Source organism: Dreissena polymorpha, chromosome 1 (genome assembly GCF_020536995.1).
Source record: "Dreissena polymorpha isolate Duluth1 chromosome 1, UMN_Dpol_1.0, whole genome shotgun sequence".
In the NCBI taxonomy this organism is placed as follows: domain Eukaryota; kingdom Metazoa; phylum Mollusca; class Bivalvia; order Myida; family Dreissenidae; genus Dreissena; species Dreissena polymorpha.
Window position 1 is genome coordinate 80054469 of NC_068355.1, and position 22306 is coordinate 80076774.

A 22306-nucleotide genomic window follows, 5' to 3' on the forward strand; every position below is an offset into this window, starting at 1 on the left:
GGATAATATGTTAAGTGTATCTACAATAGTATCAAATGTCTGGATAAAGTCAGACATAAATGTACGAATAAAACTATTTATGATTGTGCCGACAACGGTTAACAGAACTTCAGACGTTTAATGTTTCAAGTTGGACTGGAAAACATCTGACTCGTGAATCAAAAGGATTCTAAAATATGTATTTAATCAATAACAACGTTGATTACCCTTGATTAAAAATAGTTCATAGTATTACAATGTGTAGTATTAATATGTTTGGAAAGATGTCGCTTGTTTACTTTTCGCACAATTCAAGCTAGTAAGAAAACATGTACATGTTTGTTCATAAACTGCTGTCATATTTTGTCTACGTTAGGAACGATTTTGTTTATGTTTAAACGTATTGTATGTACACCATACACTCTTATTAAGTTAACATGAATTTTCCACCGTTTTTGACACTTAGTAAAAATAATATTAGTTTGCAGTTATTAATCTTTTCCAAGTCTGAAACTGCAAACTTAAAACATGTTATAGTAAAAGAAATTTATACTGAAATGTAGTATACTCCATAGAAGCCTATCAAATTACTTGATTTGCAATTTGTTTTAAAACATAAAACCGTAAAGCTTCGTATTTAATAAGGTATTATAGGGGAAATGCCGTATAATGACCATTTATTTTCTAGTATTAGAACAAATGTATGTTGAGCATAGGCATTATAACTTTTACACGTTTAGTCAATTTTCTATGCATTGAAATTTATAGTTTTGCTCCGACTTGCGTCTTTAATCCTTTCCATCTCTTATGATTATTAGTGTATTATTTTTCTTTGTTTGCATCCTATGTTCTCGTTTTCTATGTTGTTTTTGTATGTCTAGTGACCTTTCCAGTTGTATCACTGTATTTCCATTTTCTAAAAATGTCAAGCCTTTTAAGGTATGGGAAAGAGAATTGTGCACCATTAACTTTTATTTATATAATTCATCCAAATTACTAGCAACCTTAATATTATTTCTTTAAACTGTAAAGGATTAAATGGCAAATTAAAAAGGCTAAAGGTTTTTAATTACTTAAAAGATTTACGCGCCAATCTATATTTTAAAATTAACATGAAAACGTGTAAAAATAGCATCAATTCACCCGAATCGATGTACACTTGCCATTCGCTGAACCATTCAAACAAGCGATATAATCGAACTTAGGATTGAAATCTTTTAAGATACAGCCGTTGCTGAATATGCATCCTTAGATGCAATACATTTAACTCAACTTATAGCTACCAAAAACGTTCCTTTTTTTAAATACAAAACTATACAAACAGTGTTTAAATTTCCAAATGCAAAGCCAAATGGACCTTCAAAAAGTGCACATGTAAACACTGACTCAGATAGATCAAAATAAAGATATTGGGCCTTCTGACATATACCATGCCTTAATCATATCCCCTTTTTCCAACACAAATGCTACCAGTTCCAAAATTTCTATGTGTACGTTCATCACAAATACGCATATTTGCAAATACATTTAGTGTATATGTATGGGTTGGGTGGGGGAGGTGGCTGTGGACATCCTCTCCACATGCCAATATCTACAGCAATAAAATATATTCTAGTAACAAGAAGTTATTATCAATAACCAACAAAATGGTATTCAAATATACAAGTATTCAAAAACAGATTCTATTCTTAACCAACATAACGATGTCCTTTCATAGAATTATGTTTTCACATTTTCAGTTACCTTTATGTAATTATATCTAGAGAACAATTTCAAATAAAAGGCTAACATCTTCGCATAATTGTTTAATATTGTAATAAATGAAACTCCAGACACATTATCAGGAGGAAAGTTATTGTAACATTCGTTGAGTCATCAATAAAATTAAATACTCTTACTTTCTATAACAATACAGTGTACGTGTCACTTCTTACACTTTTACAACTGTAAAATTTTATCTGAATATAGCAATTAATGAAACTCTACTGATTTTATCAGAACAGAAAAGCTTTGTTACCGTTGAGGAGTCATAAAATAATAGAATAATATAAAATACTTTTTTTAAGTACAACACAGTGTACTTGTTGTAATTTCTCGTATGTTGTAAAAGTAATGAAAATGTATATTTAAAAAAATGAAACTCTACATTATTCGGACAGAAATCCTTGTTACCATTGGAGAGTTATTTACAAAATAAAATACTTTAGCAAATTAAACACGGTATAGGTGATGTCATTTCTAGTATGTTTTAACTGACGAAAATGTATACAGGAGTGTGCAAAGCTTCCTAAAATAGCGCGTTTGAACATATCATCCTCACTTGTGAAAAATGTGCCTATCGTCTAAGTATGGATGTTGAGAATGTCCGTTGTGGTCTAATCACTGTTTCAACATGGATCTAAACATGTTAAGATGCCGAAAACTGTAAGCGTGATCTCGAAAACATACTTACTTGATTAAACATTCTAATGCAGGTCGGAATCGTACGATTAAAGTGTAATTAATTACCAGCCAAATTTTCAATACGTAAGTTTCTGCAACTGATTCATCCGCGACAAGAAATATCTATATGTTAAGATATATGCATTCATTTATGGCATTAAAGCAATTACAGTTGCGCATGTAGATCTATATAACTATATAATACTTTTCAAATTTCGTTATATACTGTTGTATAATATATTATAGATTTACACAGGTTGTTCCGCTGATGCATAGTTTTTGAAAATTTGAATATTTTTTAATTAAGTATATACGATTTTATTTTTTATATTGTATTTTATTAATCTTTAATCAATACATTAATATGAACGATGAATGTTAAATTAACATACATAAACACTCTTGATAGTGATTACCTTAATCAAATGCTATTTCAATGAAATTGTTATCGATTAAGTTAACGCAGGAACCGACATGTTAACTGATATTGTTGCTAAAGATAAAAGTGTATCTACGTGTCTTATGAACAAATCTCTTCTGAAAGTCTATTTTAGTGTGTCATTCATCATTGACAATTTACAATTTTTATTAAGATCGCTTAACCCATCTATGCCTAGCGTCTAGAAAAAAATGTCTTGGCAAACAGCGTAGACCCAGATGAGACGCCGCATGATGCGGCGTCTCATCTGTGTCTGCGCTGTTGGCTTAAAGGAATTTCTGTAAGAAATATTCTAAATATAGAAATAAATATATTAGAAATCCCCAATGTTGGAAATAAATTGATCCAATTTAGATTGATGGGAGAGTCCACTAGGCATAAATGGGTTAAATCCGCATTAGAATGAATTATTCAATGATGAAGCGCCGCAGTTTTTTAAACGTTTGGATGTCGTTCCGGATTGTGCGTCATTGCCCTTACAATCAGCTGATTGAGCGCTCCGATAATTCGTGCATTAAACCATGTTCCGTCTGTCTTTAACAACTTTTTTTAGCTATTTACATACGATGTGACATGTTCTGTGCATTTTCAACACCACGGCGGTGTCATTTGTGTGACCTTAAGTAAAGAAATAACCTCATAGCGCCGAAGACAGGCAAGGGGTGTTACACATTAAGCAAATATTTTATAATTGAATGATGGACATATCAGCATTATTATTATTTAAACTATCCTTTAAACAAACATGTTTGCAGTTGTGATTTGTAACGAATTTAATATACCATATATTTGATTATATGCTCATTTAGCTAACTTACATATACTATATAGATGTATATCGGGAAAAAAGTTGTATTGTCATATTTTAAAAGGCAAACTGCGTTTGGAATTCCACATATGCTCGCTTGAGGAATGTCACCGTTAATTATTTTTTTGTAAAGCAGCCCCCAAAAGAGCGAATGCTTTAATTTGCTAGACCTAATTTGTTTAATGCAAGTTTTCGCTATTTAAATAATACACCAAGATACTTCAATAATTGCTTGTCAATACAATATGTATCTAAAGGTAATGCATGGATTTTAACAATAGCAAAACATTGGATAATTAAGATTTTTTGATCGCCCCTCAACCGCGAATGACTGGTTCTCTTGATGCTCTTGCAATCGGGCACAACATCCGGTCCGAGGCTTTATAAACATATGGCGCACGGATCTGGTCAGGTTATACCTCGTCGCGTACAGTCGGCATTCTTTAAAAAAGGTAAGAGGTGCTGATAAGGCAAAAAAACACAAATCAATTAGTTTTTCGACGGACTTTTTCCCGCAAAATTCTTAGCGTGCGTGCAAAAATATACTTATTTAATATTTTTGATAACATGTTCAATATTGTAATGGAGTTATATTTTTTTTAATATTTCTACCAAAAGCATTCAATTTGTTAATTCTGCAAGTTTGCAATTGTCATTGTTTATTAAAAAATAATGACGTAAATATGCAGGCTTATCCATAAAGAAAAGAAAACAAAGTCGGACACTCACCCCTGGAAACCCGATATGCTGTGAAAAGTTGGATGTGCTTGGAAAAGTTGCCGATACATTTTCCTGAATTTCGGTAGGGTAAGTAAATCCAGTTCTTTAATTGTTTAAATGCATTTTTTGAATTAAAATATCTTTTGGTATATGCAAAGGAGGTACTATTATGTATGTTAGAAAAATCCTGGTTATTATTAATCAGGATTTATTGAAATGTGGCTATTTGAAGTCGACGAAGCAGGGATGTGTCCCCTATTTATCACTTTATTTACAAATTTCTTTAAAGGTATGCCATTGAAAAAGTTTTTGCATCGAAAATTATATCAACCAATGTCCCCAAGTAACATAACCGCCATGGTTTCTTTAAAAAAAATCGTATTGGTGGAGAAATTCGACTTTACATTCAACATGTTGATGAAAAAAAATGATATGACCCGGTGCAGTGCCAAATATGTCAAGATATAATAATAGTGCGCTTTTAAGTTTATAAATATACTGCACTCCTGTCATATCTTGAAATCTTTGGCACTGCATCGGGTCATATAATTTTTTCATCACCATGTTGAATGTAAAGTCGATTTTCTCCACCAATATGATTTTTTAAGAAACCCTGGCGGATATGTTACCTTTCGACTTCAAATAGCCATATCTCAATAAATCCTGAATAATAATAACCAGGATTTTCTAACATACATGATAATACCTCCTTTGCATATACCAAAAGATATTTTAATTCAAAAATGCCTTTAAACAATTATAGAACTGGATTTACTTACCCTACCGAAATTCAGCAAAATGTATCGGCAACTTTTCCATGCACATCCAACTTTTCACAGCATATCGGGTTTCCGGGGCTGACACTGGGAAAAATTGACCATGAGGGCGCCATACAATAAAATTGATTTAATGTTACGAATTTAAGGTGCGTAAAATTCGATTAACATCTGATGAATGTGTTGTGGCGTTAAGTATGGGTATATACGAATGTTGGTTGGTGGATGTTAATTATTTATGTAATTGTCAACTGAAATTGATTCCAAAGTAACAGAGCAAACAACTTATTAAATTATCCCAAAATACAACTTTTATTAAACTAATCTTATTGTCGGTGCGTGCATCATTTGATTGTTGAAGGTATATTAGGGTTATTAGAAGAATCCGAAAATAATTACTGATTAAACGTTTAAGAAACAAATAAAACTCAATTTGAAATTTCGCGTGTACATATCTATGTGATTTGTACAGTAAATTGTTGTTCTTGTTAAGTTTGAAAACAGTTTTCCTTTTAAAACTTCAGTTTACTGCAAGTTAATTGTAGTTCATGATGTTTTGTATTCCGGTCTCTATCGACCGTTATAAGATCGTTCATTTACACTGATATAAAAGTATTGTTATCTTCATACACTCTATGGTTATTGTGACGACTTTTTGCTACAAATGAAATTCTCGTTTTAGAATTCATTAAGCCTTGAAAATAGTATACGTATTAATATACAAATGAGTTTCTTTAGTAAGATTTTTTTACAATAATTATAATACTAGCAGACCCACATATTTTATTCGAGGAAAAAAACGTATGTATGTGAATGAATTTTTTTTCTTAACATATATTTCGCTTGTGTAATTTTTATTTAACTATTTTCGCGAATTGTGCATCTGATAAAAGGGCATAACTATGTGCATTCCTTCTCTCGTTACAGACTGAAGACAAGATGAATCTACGAAGTATCACGCTGACCTCGGCATTATTTGCCATATCACTCGCATATAGAGGTAGGGGATTAGTTTGGGGTTGCATTCATCTATGATGAGAAAAAGGGGTGGTTGAACCGTATGCATTCACATAAACACATTATTACTAAACCATAATTTGATGTAAGTTTCTCGATTTTTCGTTGTTGGGAATTATAAGAATACTTATTAATAGTACTAGTATAATGTATGTGTTATTTAAAGTTTGTCCCTTTTGAAAATATGTATATTGAAGAACTATATTTTGGATATTGTCAATGTCGGTATGTCACAGATTTCAAAAACTCGTTAATGAAAAGTTAGATATGTTACACAATGTTTTACACCGTGTGTATGTGTGCTTAGGTGGTGGCGGCAAAAGCGGGGGCAAGAGTGGCGGTATGGGAGGTGGAATGCAAATGATGCCGATGATGCCAATGATGATGATGATGATGATGCCCATGGAAGGCGGTAAGGGCGGAATGGGTGGCAGAATGGAAGGTGGTATGCCCATGATGCCTATGGAAGGCGGAAATGGCGGTGGAATGGGAGGCGGGATGCCAATGGAAATGGGCGGTGGAATGAAGATGCCAATGGAAATGGGTGGTGGAATGAAGATGATGCCAATGGAAATGGGCGGTGGTATGGACGGTGGAATGAAGATGATGCCAATGGAAATGGGTGGTGGTATGAAGATGCCAATGGAAATGGGCGGTGGAATGAATATGATGCCAATGGAAATGGGCGCTGGTATGGGCAATGGAATGAAGATGATGCCAATGGAAATGGGTGGTGGTATGAAGATGCCAATGGAAATGGGTGGTGGAATGAAGATGATGCCAATGGGAATGGGCGGTGGTATGGGCGCTGGAATGAAGATGATGCCAATGGAAATGGGTGGTGGTATGAATATGAAGCCAATGGAAATGGGTGGTGGTATGGGCAGTGAAATGAAAATACCAATGGAAATGAGTGGTGGTATGGGCGGTGGAATGAAGATGCCAATGGAAATGGGTGGTGGAATGAAGATGATGCCAATGGAAATGGGAGGTGGGATGAAGATGCCAATGGAAATGGGCGGTGGAATGAAGATGATGCCAAAGGAAATGGGCGGTGGTATGGGCGGTGGAATGAAGATGATGCCAATGGAAATGGGTGGTGGTATGGGTGGTGAAATGAAGATGCCAATGGAAAGGCGTAGTGGTATGGGTGGCGAAATGAAGATGCCAATGGAAATGGGTGGTGGAATGAAGATGATGCCGATGGAAATGGGCGGTGGAATGAAGATGATGCCAATGGAAATGGGCGGTGGAATGCTCATGATGCCTATGGATGGTGTAAGTGTACAAGCACTTTTGTTTGAAATATCCCGCATCGTTTGCTTTATGCTACATATTCTAATAGTCATTAAATCGATCCACTTTGCTGATTTGAGTTCCAGTAAGATTGAAGAACTCCAATGATTTTTTAGCTTGACGATTCTTTCAGATGATGATGGAGATGATGAAAGGTGGTGGTATGGGGGCTAACAAGATGGGAGGCATGGGAGGTGAGATGCCAATGATGATGATGCAAACGGGAGGAATGGGTGGCGGTATGCCAATGGGTGGCGAAGGAGGAATGGGCGGAGGTATGCCCATGGGCATGAAAAATAATGGCATGGGTGGTAAGATGGGCGGAGCCGAAGGAATGGGCGGTGCTATGGGAGGCGGAGCCGGTGGAAAAGGGGGAGCCGGTGGAAAAGGAGGAGCTCCACTGGGTAAAATGATAAAACTATATATTCAATAGTTAATACAAATGTAATTTTAAACGAATGTGTATAATATTGATGATTACGCAATATAGTTCATTACATGTATGTAAATGATCGGTTGATAACTTGATAGGTATGTGTTAACATCTAGAACTTGTATCAATATGTGATGCATACCGAGTATTTCACATTTAAACGGATATATTTTGTCGTTATTACATAATTTCTGTAGTGATTCGTGTGTGTGTGTGTGTGTTTCAGACCGCTAATTCTAACAGCTGAGCTTAATCGACCGCCAGCCGGAATAACCTGAATCAAAAACCCTCAGATGCATGTAGTTACTGACCAGAGCTTCAGCTTATACCATTCATCATCTAGCCGTCCGCTTACCATTCAATCATGTGTACTTTCAAGAAAGTATTAGGTGAAGACTTCACTTCTTCAGAAGGGATATAGTTTTATATCTACTATGCTGCGTACAACCCATCAACGACACGGATCCCGCAATCGACAATGCCCCCTTGCCCTCATTTTTCACGTGCATGCATGATGCTTCTCGTATGCGCAGACCGGCGACACGTTCATCGAATGGCCACGAGCATTGACACTAACGGAATAGCTATGAACTGATGGAGTCTCATCAAGTGTTGTGAAGACCACTGATTTGAAAAAAAAACACTAGAATATTTACCTGCATTGGTAATGAAACAAATCCACGTTAAAAGTGTCAAAGGTACCGATGCATAATATGCATTATATCATTCAAAGGGTTCACATCGGTGTTAGTAATGACAAACGTTTTAATTGACAATCAACTTTTCACGCTCACACGCATGTTTTAACGGCCGTCGCCATGTCATGGTGCTACAACGATCAGTACGGATTATCCGGCGGAATTGCAAAACATATGTTGTATTTTCAACAAGTTGTTCTGACATGAGAATCGTAATTCATGCATATGAAACATGATGATGTATTGTGATCTTTCGAGAGCTTGCAATGTAAATTAAATTAGATGCAATTCAACACTGTCATGTTTTGGTCCATTTGAAAACTTTTCAGTTAAACATTTGTGTATTTACTCTGAATCCGATACATTTCAGATTACGTTGTCTAAATAATTTTGATTTCAGACTCATCAATATATCCCATAAAAGCATATATTTTAGTTTGCTCACAAAATACAATTGTACGCTAACACCACAAACTATTTTGTTGGCTTACCACATACACAGGCACAGAACCAATAACGTACATAATCGAACGTCTTTATACAAAATGTCCAAACTTTGCGCACGTTGCCTTATTCTTTACATCATGTCAGAATGAACAATTTAATAACTTAAGTGTCAAAATGAAAACTTAAAATAACTGAAGTGTCAAAAACGTGTTTTGCATCAGTTACTTTCTGTCTGAGAAAACTGGGCTTAATGCATGTGCAGTTCGCACAGGCTAATCAGGGACAACACTTTTCGTCTTAACTTGATTTTTGGTAAGGAGGGACTTCCTTGAAACTAAAAATACCATAAAAGCGGAAAGTGTCGTCCCTGATTAGCCTGTGCGGACTGCACAGGCTAATCTGGGATGACACTTTACGCACATGCATTATGCCCCGTTTTCTCAGAACGTGGCTCATATTTCCATACAAATACGTTTCTGATCTAACACACTGGTCCTATCAAGGTCACTTTGGTGCAAATGTTTGCTTCTTATCTTTAAATAACTGTACTAAGATTTTCCACTGAATGGGATCTTCACAACAGACTGTGAGTGGAGTCATAGATGTTTGACTGCAAGCACCCATTTAGTTACTTTACAGATAAAATATACAGAAGACAACAAATTTACTAAAACAAGATGTTATCTTTTTTAATGGCACTAAGCCTCTGCTTTTTTTATATGACTCTTGATTTTTTCTACCTAAAAAAATGTACCATACATTAAATAAAACAAACTAATCAGGAAGGAAAGATTGACTATAGCTTGGCCTATCCAGAAATTGGACAACGACCAGCATGTTTTTACACAATTTAACCTATTAGGCTATTTCAAAGTATGAGTTGAAATAATTATGAAGTACAACTGCTAATATATACTAAATGAGAAAACAAAAATATAGCATAGTTATTGTTCATATGTTTAATACAAATTTCTAATATCACAGATATTGCTGCAAATTTATATATTCTTAATGAAGGATTAAGCTGCAAAAATGAAAAATCAAAAACAAGCAAGTAACAAAAATGGGATCGTGTAAAGTTGAGCAGTAATTATGTTGGTCAAAACATTAAAAACACAGCATATAATACTGTTAGAACCTTATTGTTAAATCTAGCTGTAAAAATCACTTTTCAACACATAAATGTTGTTTCATAATTAACTTCCGAGTAACAATAAAACAAAACATAGCTTTACAATGCCTTGCACTTTTTAATCATATATATGTACTAACTCATTAATTTAAGTTAAATTACACAAAATCAATTTAAAAATGTCCACATTATTTATCACTTAGTAACAATAATATATACCGAAGTCACATGTCAGCAACAATGTAGCATTACAATATAATACCTATCTAATGGCTAGCCAGCTATTGTAAAGTAATGTAATGGATATTTATAAGCACTATGTTTGGCTAGAAGTGGTAATGTTGTTGACAGAGTAAACTCCAATATTGACTGTGGCATCATTCAAGTTCCTTTCTGGTGTTGGTTAGCAGATTTGTTGATTTCTTTCTGAAAAAACAACAACAGTAAAACATTATTCTGTGAATTAACCAATCATCTGCACATTTACATTTAATAAGTGTAAAACTATAGTTTGACTTAAAACTGACAAAATTTATTGAAATGGAACTTACATACAAACAATTCCAAGCTGAGTGTGTTACATGTACATACAAATAAATGTAGCACAGAGTAATAATCTTGTAAAAAAAACCTTTGAAAACATATTAGACAACATATCATATACTTCAAAGAGGATTACACTTTTTGACAAATACAAAGGTCCCCACTCGATTAACTCAGACGTAATTCTAACACAAAACTCGGTAATTCTATTTCTCAAAAACATCTATGATATGGTATTGAAATTGTATCTGTTGTTGGTTGAGAACTCAATAATTCATAACACCCTGATATTTCTGAGCCCTGTGTATGTTGAACTTGAGTTTACCCAGGCTGAATGTGCAAAGGGAAGTATTTGAATATTATATACTTTCTTTTACATATTTCTCTTTCGTAAGGACAGTCACAGTCTTATAAAATACATATTCATTTTAACTATTTGATTAAAAAGCATGCATATGAAATGAGATTTAAGACTGTTCAATTGTTTTTGCAACTATGTATTTGAATACAAAGGTACCAGTTTGTCCAAAATGCGCATGGCATGCATTATATGTCTATCAAATCACTCATAACACAGCTTTGCTCTGCCATTAAAATCCCATGGTCCAACATGGTCCAAATATAATGTGACATTTTTGTGATAAATTGCATATGATGGCACCCGCAAAGCCTAAGGGAACTGAACGGTTCCTTTTTCAGAGATTTAAAAACAAAAAGTATTTGTAAGATACTGTGCGGTTTTGAAAAGATAAATGTTATCCTAGAAATGGAATAACATACATCAGAGTGGGAAAACACGGGATGTTCAAGATGGCAATGTCAATGCAGGTATTTTTCGCCGTTTTATAACCTTTATCAATTGTTTTTTTTTAAGCCGCTCATTTTGCAGTCATACCAGCAAAAAAGTTACTAGCGTTTATTTGTTATGAATATTCAGTCAAAAATTTCTTAGCAGGATGATCTAATTATAGCTTTATTAAGAAAATTCACAGAGAGTAAAGTCTAGATATAAATCAAATTTTAATACGAAATAAACGCTAACCCATTTCTTACTTTTATAGCTAGAAAATGAGTGTCATTTAAAAATTAAACTCAAGTACTTAAGGGTATAAAACAGCTACATATACCTGTATCAGCATGGACATTGCAATCTTGATTATCACATGAAACATGATATAAAACATAGAATGGGTGCTTATTTGGTTCAACTTTAAATGTGATGAACTTTTAAATGATTTACAATAAAAGATAATATTTCTAGAGTTTGCCACTTTTGTTACTATTTATTTAAGAGTGAAATTGTTTGGTTAATGATACGGATAATGCCTTGAATTGGACATCAATTCAAAGAAAATTTCTTGGGTATTAAAACTGATTTATTTGTTCATATTCTTCATCTAAAAAAACAACACATATATACACTCAAGAAATCATTGACATGTAATTATTGCACTGGGATCATGTTTGAGTGTAGATATAGACATGTAATTATTGCACTCGGATCATGTTTGAGTGTAGACATAGACATGTAATTATTGCACTCGGATCATGTTTGAGTGTAGACATACCCTGATTGGGGAGTCAGCAGATCTTTCTAAGCTCTGTATCATCTGTTCTGATTCAATTAGAAGCTTGCGCAGTTTACTCGCTGGTGAACATGTATCCACCTGTAATAAAAAATTAACTCATAATTGGTTTGTGGTTGCCCCATAACCATGCTAATAAGACATTTAAATGCAAGTGGCTTTCATACCATCCATTGTGTTATACAAATACTACAGAAATGATTATGTTTAATTCATTTACATAAATTTAATAACAAGCTTACATGAATAATTGTTTCTCACACAAGTGACATTTTCTTTATTCTCCATGTAACCAAGAGGGCCATGACTGTCCTAAAGCACTTACCAGAGTTCAAGAAACACCAATTATCAAAGATTTGTTCTTGTGATCTATATGTTTTTACCACAATTGATAATTTTAATCAAGATTGAGTTATAAATGTGGCATCTGGAGAGTAGCACTGCCTTTCTATGATATCACCAGGAGACTAGGCTTCTAGAGTTGTAACATGATTTATAAGGATTTACCAGATGACCTAGATTTTGAACACTTGTTACCACTTAGTTGAATGCAGCATATATGTGTTCAGAATAAATATTCTAAATACGTTTTTCAAGAGTCAGTAATAAATGTTGCCTAAAGCATGGTAACAAGGGTGTTTTTTTTAATGTTGACCTTGTGACCTAGCTTTTGTACACACATGGACCAGATTCCATCTGGGCCTAATTAGTGTCAGGATAAACATTCAGAACAAATTTTATCAAGAATAACAAATGTTGACTCTAGAGTGATAACACCTCAATTATATACATTTAAGATGTTGTAATTATGTACAAGTCTGAATAAATTGTCTGTTCTGTTCTACAATTTGACAACACAAGATGCATGCCACAGGAAGCACAAGGCTGCATGCCAGACATCAGATGACTACAATAGCTCAACACGCCCTAAGGTGAGCTAAAAATGAAAGAAAAACAAAGCAGAAAATAAGTGCCTACCAAAGACAGATTGGTCAAGTTCACATTCTGGGGTGGAGGGTCATTCCAGATGCTATCATCGATATCATCAAAGTCTTCGAGGAAGGAGCAAAGCTTGTTCTCAAACATGTAGCAACTCTCAAATTTCTTGTCCAAATGGGATTTTCCGTCAACCTTTATTTGTTGACTTTGAGCACTATCAATCTCGTCAGAAATCCCTTGACTGGAATCCCCCACTTTATAGGTATCGTCTTTATATTTAGCACCATTATTTTCATGAAATACATTATTTTCCCTTTGATGTTGAAGATGGTTATTTTCAACTTTTTCTTCAACTTGGTGTGGTCTTTCTGAAAAACGCATCATTATTGCGTGGTCGTTTCTCTTGTATCCACCATCAGAGTTATGCTGAGAAAGATCAGTTTCTGTATTTTTCGGATTATTTTCTGTATGTAAGAATTGGCATGACTCGGTTTCCCTCCTTGAAGAAGACTGGACTTGTTCATTTGAGCATTTGGCATTATTGTTATGCACCGTTTTATCTCTTGACTCTCTCTGTAGATATGGCATGTTTGGCATAACAGACTCACTGCTTTCATGTTGTTTTTCACTAAAGTGAAACTTAACATTGCTTCTTAAGATAACACTTTCAGGTGAGAAGTTTTTGTGTGACTGATCATTAGCACCAACACTGCCACAAGCTCTTTCACTTTCAGGCAGTTTCATACAGGTCTGTTGCTGATGAGAGTTCAATCTCTGATCTTGGTATGTGGCCAATGTGGTAACAGTAGATAACCTGGGTTCCTGGTAGGCCAATGTGGTGGCAGTAGATGACCTGGTTTCCTGGTAGGAGCTTTTAAGATTCGTGTCTGTGTTCACTGCCCTTGAGCTCCAATCGCTGCCAGGACCATTCGGTTTTGGACGGGATGAAGCATCAATGTGGCTGTACAACCTCTCACCCTGGGTCTGGCTGTTATTGTCGATATCAGAAAGGCGTCTAGAGTGACTGGATTCTGTGTCAGATGAGAAGTTTCTCGTGTGATTTCGGGTGCTTAAGTTTCTATGCAAGTCCCCATGTTGTTTCTGCTGCCGTGAGTAGTTGGATGAAATGTTGTCGCCATGGTAACCAAGGGGTTGCTGGTTGGACTGGTGAGGTGGGTGCTCACTCAGCTGTGACTGGTACCCAGAGCTCTGGGTGTCTGGTTCCCTGTACTTGTTGTGCAGGGTGGTGGGCTGGCTACCGGTAGAATGCTCCAGAGATGTCTCACAGACTTGGCTGCTCCTACCTTGGTTTGAACTGTTTAATCTGCAATGAGCAAATAAATCATAAATGTGCAATATCATTATATGCATCAAAAAGTTGTCTATTGGGAACACAATCATTGTGACAAAAGAATAATCCTAGATCACTCAGCAATAACTCAATCATTTCCAAGGACAATTTGATTGATAAACTTACTAAAGTTTCCAAACCATACATAACAAGAGGTTCGCGGTTGGAGACATATGCCCCCCAAACAGGGCTTTGAAGTTGTCACCCCAATTTTTATAGGGGTAATCTACTGTCCAAGGCCAATGCACATGTTTAGTATCAAGCCAATAAGTAAATTTGTTGACGAGTTATTGATCGGAAACAAACTGGTCTACCGACAGACCAACCAAATGATTGTCATCCAGCAAAACAATATACCCACTCTTCTTCAAAGGGGGGCATAATAAAACTGATGGGTAAACAGAAAGGTAAGAAAAGTGCACAGTTTCATCAGTTACACCAGTTTCATTTTCTGGAACGTTCGACTGATTACATTCAAAATACCCATTGCCACTGGGAGCTAGAGGTACATACTGGGGTTCGTCCATGGAAAGCCTGTGCCGCGCCTCCTTGCTGGTGTCCAGCTGGATCTGCAGACCGGCTATCACCTTCAGCTGGTGCTCATAAAGCTAAAACATACACAGGAATATACGCAAGGCAGAACATTTACAAATATGAGCCGCGTTCTGAAAAAACCGGGCATAATGCATAAGCCTAAAGTGTTGTCCCAGATTAGCCTGTGCAGTCTGCACAGGCTAATCAGGGAGGACACTTTCCGCTTTTACTAGATTTTTGTAAAAAAGGGACTTCCTTTAAATGATGAATACCATTAAAGTGGAAAGTGTCGTCCTTGATTAGCCTGTGCGTACTGCACAGGCTAATCTGGGACAACACTTTACACACATGCATGAAGCCCAGTTTTCTCAAAACGCAGCTCAAATATAGTTAGTCAGTATATTAAAATCACAGTCCCACTTTTTACAAGAAAGAGTAATGGGATATATCTTTGGCCAAAATCATTTTAAATTACAATTATTATTGTTTGTTATATCCATATATTCATAGTTGATCTTCAAATGATTGCATACACACACACACACACAAGTTTTAAGAAAATGGCCCTATGATTTTGAATGTGTTCTAGTTTTCTACAGATATGGATATACTGACAGACATAGGCAGTCATAGCCTCATACCCTATAATGAAAGCACAAGGACTCTAGGCTAAAGATGACAGACACAGGCAGACATAGCCTCATACCCTATAAAGAAAGCACAAAGACTCTAGGCTAAAGATGACAGACACAGGCAGACATAGCCTCATACCCTATAAAGAAAGCACAAGGACTCTAGGCTAAAGATGACAAACACAGGCAGAAATAGCCTCATACCTTATAAAGAAAGCACAAGGACTGTAGGCTAAAGATGACAGACACAGGCAGACATAGCCTCATACCCTATAAAGAAAGCACAAGGACTCTAGGCTAAAGATGACAGACACAGGCAGACATAGCCTCATACCCTATAAAGAAAGCACAAGGACACAGGCAGACATAGCCTCATACCCTATAAAGAGAGCACAAGGACACAGGCAGACATAGCCTCATACCCTATTAAGAAAGCACAAGGACACAGGCAGACATAGCCTCATACCCTATAAAGATAGAACAAGGACACAGGCAGACATAGCCTCATTCCCTATTAAGAAAGCACAAGGACGCAGGCAGACATAGCCTCATACCCTATTAAGAAAGCACAAGGACTCTAGGCTAAAGATGACAGACACAGGCAGACATAGCCTCATACCCTATTAAGAAAGCACAAGGACTCTAGGCTAAAGATGACAGACACAGGCAGACATAGCCTCATACCCTATAAAGAAAGCACAAGGACTCTAGGCTAAAGATGACAGACACAGGCAGACATAGCCTCATACCCTATAAAGAGAGCACAAGGACACAGGCAGACATAGCCTCATACCCTATAAAGAAAGCACAAGGACTATAGGCTAAAGATTACAGACACAGGCAGACATAGCCTCATACCCTATAAAGAAAGCACAAGGACTCTAGGCTAAAGATGACAGACAAAGGCAGACATAGCCTCATACCCTATAAAGAAAGCACAATGACTATAGGCTAAAGATGACAGACACAGGCGGACATAGCCTCATACCCTATAAAGAAAGCACAAGGACTCTAGGCTAAAGATGACAGACACAGGCAGACATAGCCTCATACCCTATAAAGAAAGCACAAGGACTATAGGCTAAAGATGACAGACACAGGCAGACATAGCCTCATACCAAATAAAGAAAGCACAAGGACTATATGCTAAAGATGACAGACACAGGCAGACATAGCCTCATACCCTATAAAGAAAGCACAAGGACTATAGGCTAAAGATGACAGACACAGTCAGACATAGCCTCATACCCTATAAAGAAAGAGGTATGGACTCTAGGCTAAAGATGACAGACAAAGGCAGGCATAGCCTCATACCCTATAAAGAAAGCACAAGGACTATAGGCTAAAGATGACAGACACAGGCAGACATAGCCTCATACCCTATAAATAAAGCACAAGGACTCTAGGCTAAAGATGACAGACACAGGCAGACATAGCCTCATACCCTATAAAGAAAGCACAAGGACTATAGGCTAAAGATGACAGACACAGGCAGACATAGCCTCATACCATATAAAGAAAGCACAAGGACTATAGGCTTAAGATGACAGACACAGGCAGACATAGCCTCATACCCTATAAAGAAAGCACAAGGACTATAGGCTAAAGATGACAGACACAGGCAGACATAGCCTCATACCCTATATCCAAAGCACAAGGACTCTAGGCTTAAGATGACAGACACAGGCAGACATAGCCTCATACCCTATAAAGAAAGCACAAGGACTATAGGCTAAAGATGACAGACACAGGCAGACATAGCCTAATACCCTATAAAGAAAGCACAAGGACTCTAGGCTAAAGATGACAGACACAGGCAGACATAGCCTCATACCCTATAAAGAAAGCACAAGGACTCTAGGCTAAAGATGACAGACACAGGCAGAAATAGCCTCATGCCCTATTAAGAAAGCACAAAGACTCTAGGCTAAAGATGACAGACACAGGCAGACATAGCCTCATACCCTATAAAGAAAGCACAAGGACTCTAGGCTAAAGATGACAGACACAGGCAGACAGCCTCATACCTTATAAAGAAAGAACAAGGACTCTAGGCTAAAGATGACAGACACAGGCAGACATAGCCTCATACCCTATAAAGAAAGCACAAGGACTCTAGGCTAAAGATGACAGACACAGGCAGACATAGCCTCATACCTTATAAAGAAAGAACAAGGACTCTAGCCTAAAGATGACAGACACAGGCAGACATACCCTCATACCCTATAAAGAAAGCACAAGGACTCTAGGCTAAAGATGACAGACACAGGCAGACATAGCCTCATACCCTATAAAGAAAGCACAAGGACTCTAGGCTAAAGATGACAGACACAGGCAGACATAGCCTCATACCTTATAAAGAAAGAACAAGGACTCTAGCCTAAAGATGACAGACACAGGCAGACATAGCCTCATACCCTATAAAGAAAGCACAAGGACTCTAGGCTAAAGATGACAAACACAGGCAGACATAGCCTCATACCCTATAAAGAAAGCACAAGGACTCTAGGCTAAAGATGACAGACACATGCAGACATAGCCTCATACTCTATAAAGAAAGCACAAGGACTCTAGGCTAAAGATGACAGACACAGGCAGACATAGCCTCATACCCTATAAAGAAAGCACAAGGACTCTAGGCTAAAGATGAAAGACACAGGCACACATAGCCTCATACCCTATAAAGAAAGCACAAGGATTCTAGGCTAAAGATGAAAGACACAGGCAGACATAGCCTCATACCCTATTAAGAAAGCACAAGGACTCTAGGCTAAAGAAATAATTGCTTGACTAAGTACTTTGATAAAAAGACAAACTTTATAACAGACCTACCTCTCTGAAATTCTTAAGTTGTGCATCAGTACGCTCCTGTTTGACCCTTATTGACTCTATCAACTCATCCTTGCATTTTTCCATCATAGCTACAACAGGAACAGCCTACGTGTTTATATATAAGTCATCACTACTGACTGAGACGGACAAAAAAGTGCTTAACTATTACTGAAAACATGAAAGGTGCCAGGCAAATACCGGGAACATCACTTGCTCAAATGCTCATTAAGGCTAACATTGTTTTTTGGATAAAGTTATTTATACAATTGTAAGACTATAACCTCTATCAATCAGTATATTGAATTAGTAAACAAAAATGAATGCTCAAATAAAATGTTTAACAAATATGTAGCTTGACGTTGTATTGTTACCCCTTATTTTAAAAGTTGACAATTATTTAACTTACAAGTTGTATTGATAAACAGGGCCCGCGCTTATACTTCATTGAAGCACCGCTTCAAAACAAATTAACTTTAAATTCTAAGAAAAACATTTAATGACTCATATTGATCTAATGTATACGGAATATTAACTCTTTCAGTGCGGGAACCGAATTTTGAAGGCCTTTGCAAACAGTTTGGATCCAGAACGTGGCGTCTCATCTGGATCCAAACTGTTTGCTATTCTGATAGTATTCTTTGAAAAAAAATCGAAAAAAATGCTAATTTTAGAAATTCAACAGACGACATTTTAGCAGATGACAAATCTCCCAGCATGCAAAGGGTTAAAATCTCACCAGCTTCTTTCTGTACCAGAGACAGTTGCTGTCGTGCTGATTTGTTCTCATCTGCTAAGTGAGAGGCTTCTCTCCTTGTCTTGTCTAACTCTCCTGGAAAATGGGCATGACAATTTCTATCAACATGTAACACAAGACAAACATGGGAATGTCACACAACGTCCAGATTTGTTCTCGTCTGCTAAGTGAGAGGCTGCTCTTCTTGTCTTGTCTAACTCTCCTGGAAAATGGGCATGACAATCTCTATCAACATGTAACACAAGACAAACATGGGAATGTCACACAACGTCCAGTTTTGTTAAGTAATTCTAAGCTGCGGCAAGATAAAAAAAAAATTGCATAAGAAGTTGAAACATAACATGGAAGCACCTCAAAGTATTATATAAACAAGAGCACCGCCTTGCGGGTGCAGACCGCTCATCTATTTTCTTTTTAAAGGTGAAGGGACTCTCATTTTCAATCACAAAGGAGGGAGGGGTGGAGTGAAGAGGGGTGTATAGTGTGGGGTTGTGGACATTTATTACATTATCTTCCAAAAAAGTGGAAAAAAAGGGCAAAAAAATCGGGGGCGGGGGGGGGGGGGTGAAGGGCGATGGGGGGGGGGGGGGATTTTTGGGTGTGATGGTTGGACGGTATTTGAAACATAACCGTTTAAAAAAAAAAAAATTGGGGGGGGGGGGGTGGGGTATAGTGTGAGGGTGTGGTGGTAATTTGTGAGATGATCTTAAAAAAAAAAAAAAAAAAAAAAAAAAAAAAAAATGGGGGGAGGGGGGGGGGGGGGTGGGGGGGGGTGGGGGGGGTGGGGTGGGGATATAGTGTGAGGGTGTGGTGGTCATTTGTGAGATGATCTTTAAAAAAAAAAAAATAGGGGGGGGGGTGGGGGGGAGGGGGGGAGGGGGGGGGGGCAGGTAAGAGTAGTTTCGTCAAAGTATCAATCAAATCTAATCATAAATAAAGAAGTTATGGCAATTTTAGCAAAATTTAATAATTTGACCTTGAGAGTCAAGGTCATTCAAAGGTCAAGGTAAAATTCAACTTGCCAGGTACAGTAACCTCATGATAGCATGAAAGTATTTGAAGTTTGAAAGCAATAGCCTTGATACTTAAGAAGTAAAGTGGATTAAAACGCAAAATTTAACCATATATTAAAAGTTACTAAGTCAAAAAAGGGCCATAATTCCGTAACAATGACAACCAGAGTTATGCAACTTGTCCTTTTACTGTACCCTTATGATAGTTTTTGAGTGTTCCAAGTATGAAAGCAATATCTATGATACTTTAGGGGTAAAGTGGACCAAAACATAAATCTTAACCAAATTTTCAATTTTCTAAGTATAAAGGGCCCATAATTCCGTCCAAATGCCAGTCAGAGTTACATAACTTTGCCTGCATGGTCCCCTTATGATAGTTACTAAGTGTTGCAAGTATGAAAGCAATAGCTTTGATACTGTAGGAATAAAGTGGACCTAAACACAAAACTTTATCAAATTTTCAATTTTCTAAGTATAAAAAGGGCACATAATTCTGTCAAAATGCCAGTCAGAGTTACATTACTTTGCCTGCACAGTCCCCTTATGAAAGTTAGTAAGTGTTGCAAGTATGAAAGCAATAGCTTTGATGCTTAAGGAATAAAATGGACCTAAACACAAAACTTAACCAAAATTTTCAATTTTCTAAGTATAAAAAAGGGCACATAATTCTGTCAAAATGCATGCCAGAGTTATCTAACTTTGCCTGCCCAGTCCCCTCATGATAGTAAGTAAGTGTAACAAGTTTGAATGCAATAGCATTGATACTCACTGAGAAAAGTGGACCTAAACGCAAAACTTAACCAAAATTTTCAATTTTCTAAGTAAAACAAGGGACAAAATTGTCACAAAACCAGGTTTTCATTGTGAAAAAAAAATCTGATAAAGGGAGAAAACTCAAACTGAACTTTTGAAATGACCAAAAAAAATTAACCCCCTTTGTAATTTTTTTTTTTATTTAATCTATTTTTAGTCGTGGCGACCTTGACATTGGAGATATTGACGTGATTCTTTCGTGGGACACACCGTCCCATGATGGTGAACAAATGTGCCAAATGATTTTAAAATCTCACAATGAATGACATAGTTATGGCCAGGACAAGCTCATTTATGGCCATTTTTGACCTTTGAACTCAAAGTGTGACCTTGACCTTGGAGATATCGACGTAATTATTTCGCGCGACACACCGTCCAATGATGGTGAACAAATGTGCCAAATGATTTTAAAATCTGACAATGAACGACATAGTTATGGCCCGGACAAGCTTATTCCGCCAGCCCGCCAGCCAGCCCGCCAGCCAGCCAGCCCGCCCGCATTCGCCAATCTAATAACCAGTTTTTTCCTTCGGAAAACCTGGTTAAAAAGGGCACATAATTCTGTCAAAATGCACGCCAGAGTTATCTAACTTTGCCTGCCCAGTCCCCTCATGATAGTAAGTGTACCAAGTTTGAATGCAATAGCATTGATACTTTCAGAGAAAAGTGGACCTAAACGCAAAACTTAACCGGACGCCAACGCCAACGCCGACGCCAAGGTGATGACAATAGCTCATATTTTTTTTTCAAAAAATAGATGAGCTAAAAATTATCAAGCAAGAGTAATCTTCCCTGACCAGATGATAAACAAAATTACAAAGCAGACAATGCAGTTATAATAGAGTTTGCTACCTTGGATTTGTAAACTGTTTAATTAACCAATTCTACTGGCATTTATTTTCTTGACAGGCATTAATTGGGTTTCAGCAATCTGTGACACTGTGAAATCACTTAAATTTTCAACATTCCTGGTAAATTTCCATTGCGGACATACCAGAGACATCTTACATACAAATATATAAATTACAATTGGGGCTAACTATTGATTACCTACAGAGACCATGACAAAAATGGTAAATATATGTGGTTGTCAAAAATTTGTAAAAGTGCAAACTTGTTTGT

General features: G+C 36.7%; 2 protein-coding genes across 2 annotated transcripts in view; one reads left to right on the plus strand and one right to left on the minus strand.

Annotated features, from left to right (window-relative positions):
* The first annotated feature begins 4070 nt into the window (after window positions 1-4070).
* Window positions 4071-8901, plus strand: LOC127837296 (uncharacterized). The gene is made up of 5 exons (XM_052364214.1): window positions 4071-4120; window positions 6092-6164; window positions 6489-7459; window positions 7611-7881; window positions 8137-8901. Exons 2-5 carry the CDS (start codon window positions 6104-6106, stop codon window positions 8142-8144), a joined length of 1311 nt encoding a protein of 436 aa, XP_052220174.1. The 5' UTR covers window positions 4071-4120; window positions 6092-6103; the 3' UTR covers window positions 8145-8901.
* Window positions 8902-10281: 1380 nt separating this feature from the next.
* The window catches only part of LOC127837284 (apical junction molecule-like), a 29429-nt gene continuing 17404 nt past the window's right edge, over window positions 10282-22306 (minus strand). Inside the window, exons 9-14 of the mRNA XM_052364204.1 lie at window positions 19341-19433; window positions 18605-18693; window positions 15120-15214; window positions 13295-14579; window positions 12299-12397; window positions 10282-10613 (exon numbers count right to left, since the gene is read on the minus strand). Coding sequence (XP_052220164.1) covers window positions 10569-10613; window positions 12299-12397; window positions 13295-14579; window positions 15120-15214; window positions 18605-18693; window positions 19341-19433 — 1706 coding nt within the window. The 3' untranslated portion in view covers window positions 10282-10568. The remainder of the gene's footprint in view (window positions 10614-12298; window positions 12398-13294; window positions 14580-15119; window positions 15215-18604; window positions 18694-19340; window positions 19434-22306) is intronic.

Bases quoted from the DNA above. Each gene is read 5' to 3' on its own strand.
- LOC127837296 (XM_052364214.1), top strand. From the start codon at position 6,104: ATGAATCTACGAAGTATCACGCTGACCTCGGCATTATTTGCCATATCA. The intron at 6,165-6,488 runs GTAGGGGATTAG...ATGTGTGCTTAG, and splicing joins CATATCACTCGCATATAGAG to GTGGTGGCGGCAAAAGCGGG. The intron at 7,460-7,610 runs GTAAGTGTACAA...CGATTCTTTCAG, and splicing joins TCATGATGCCTATGGATGGT to ATGATGATGGAGATGATGAA.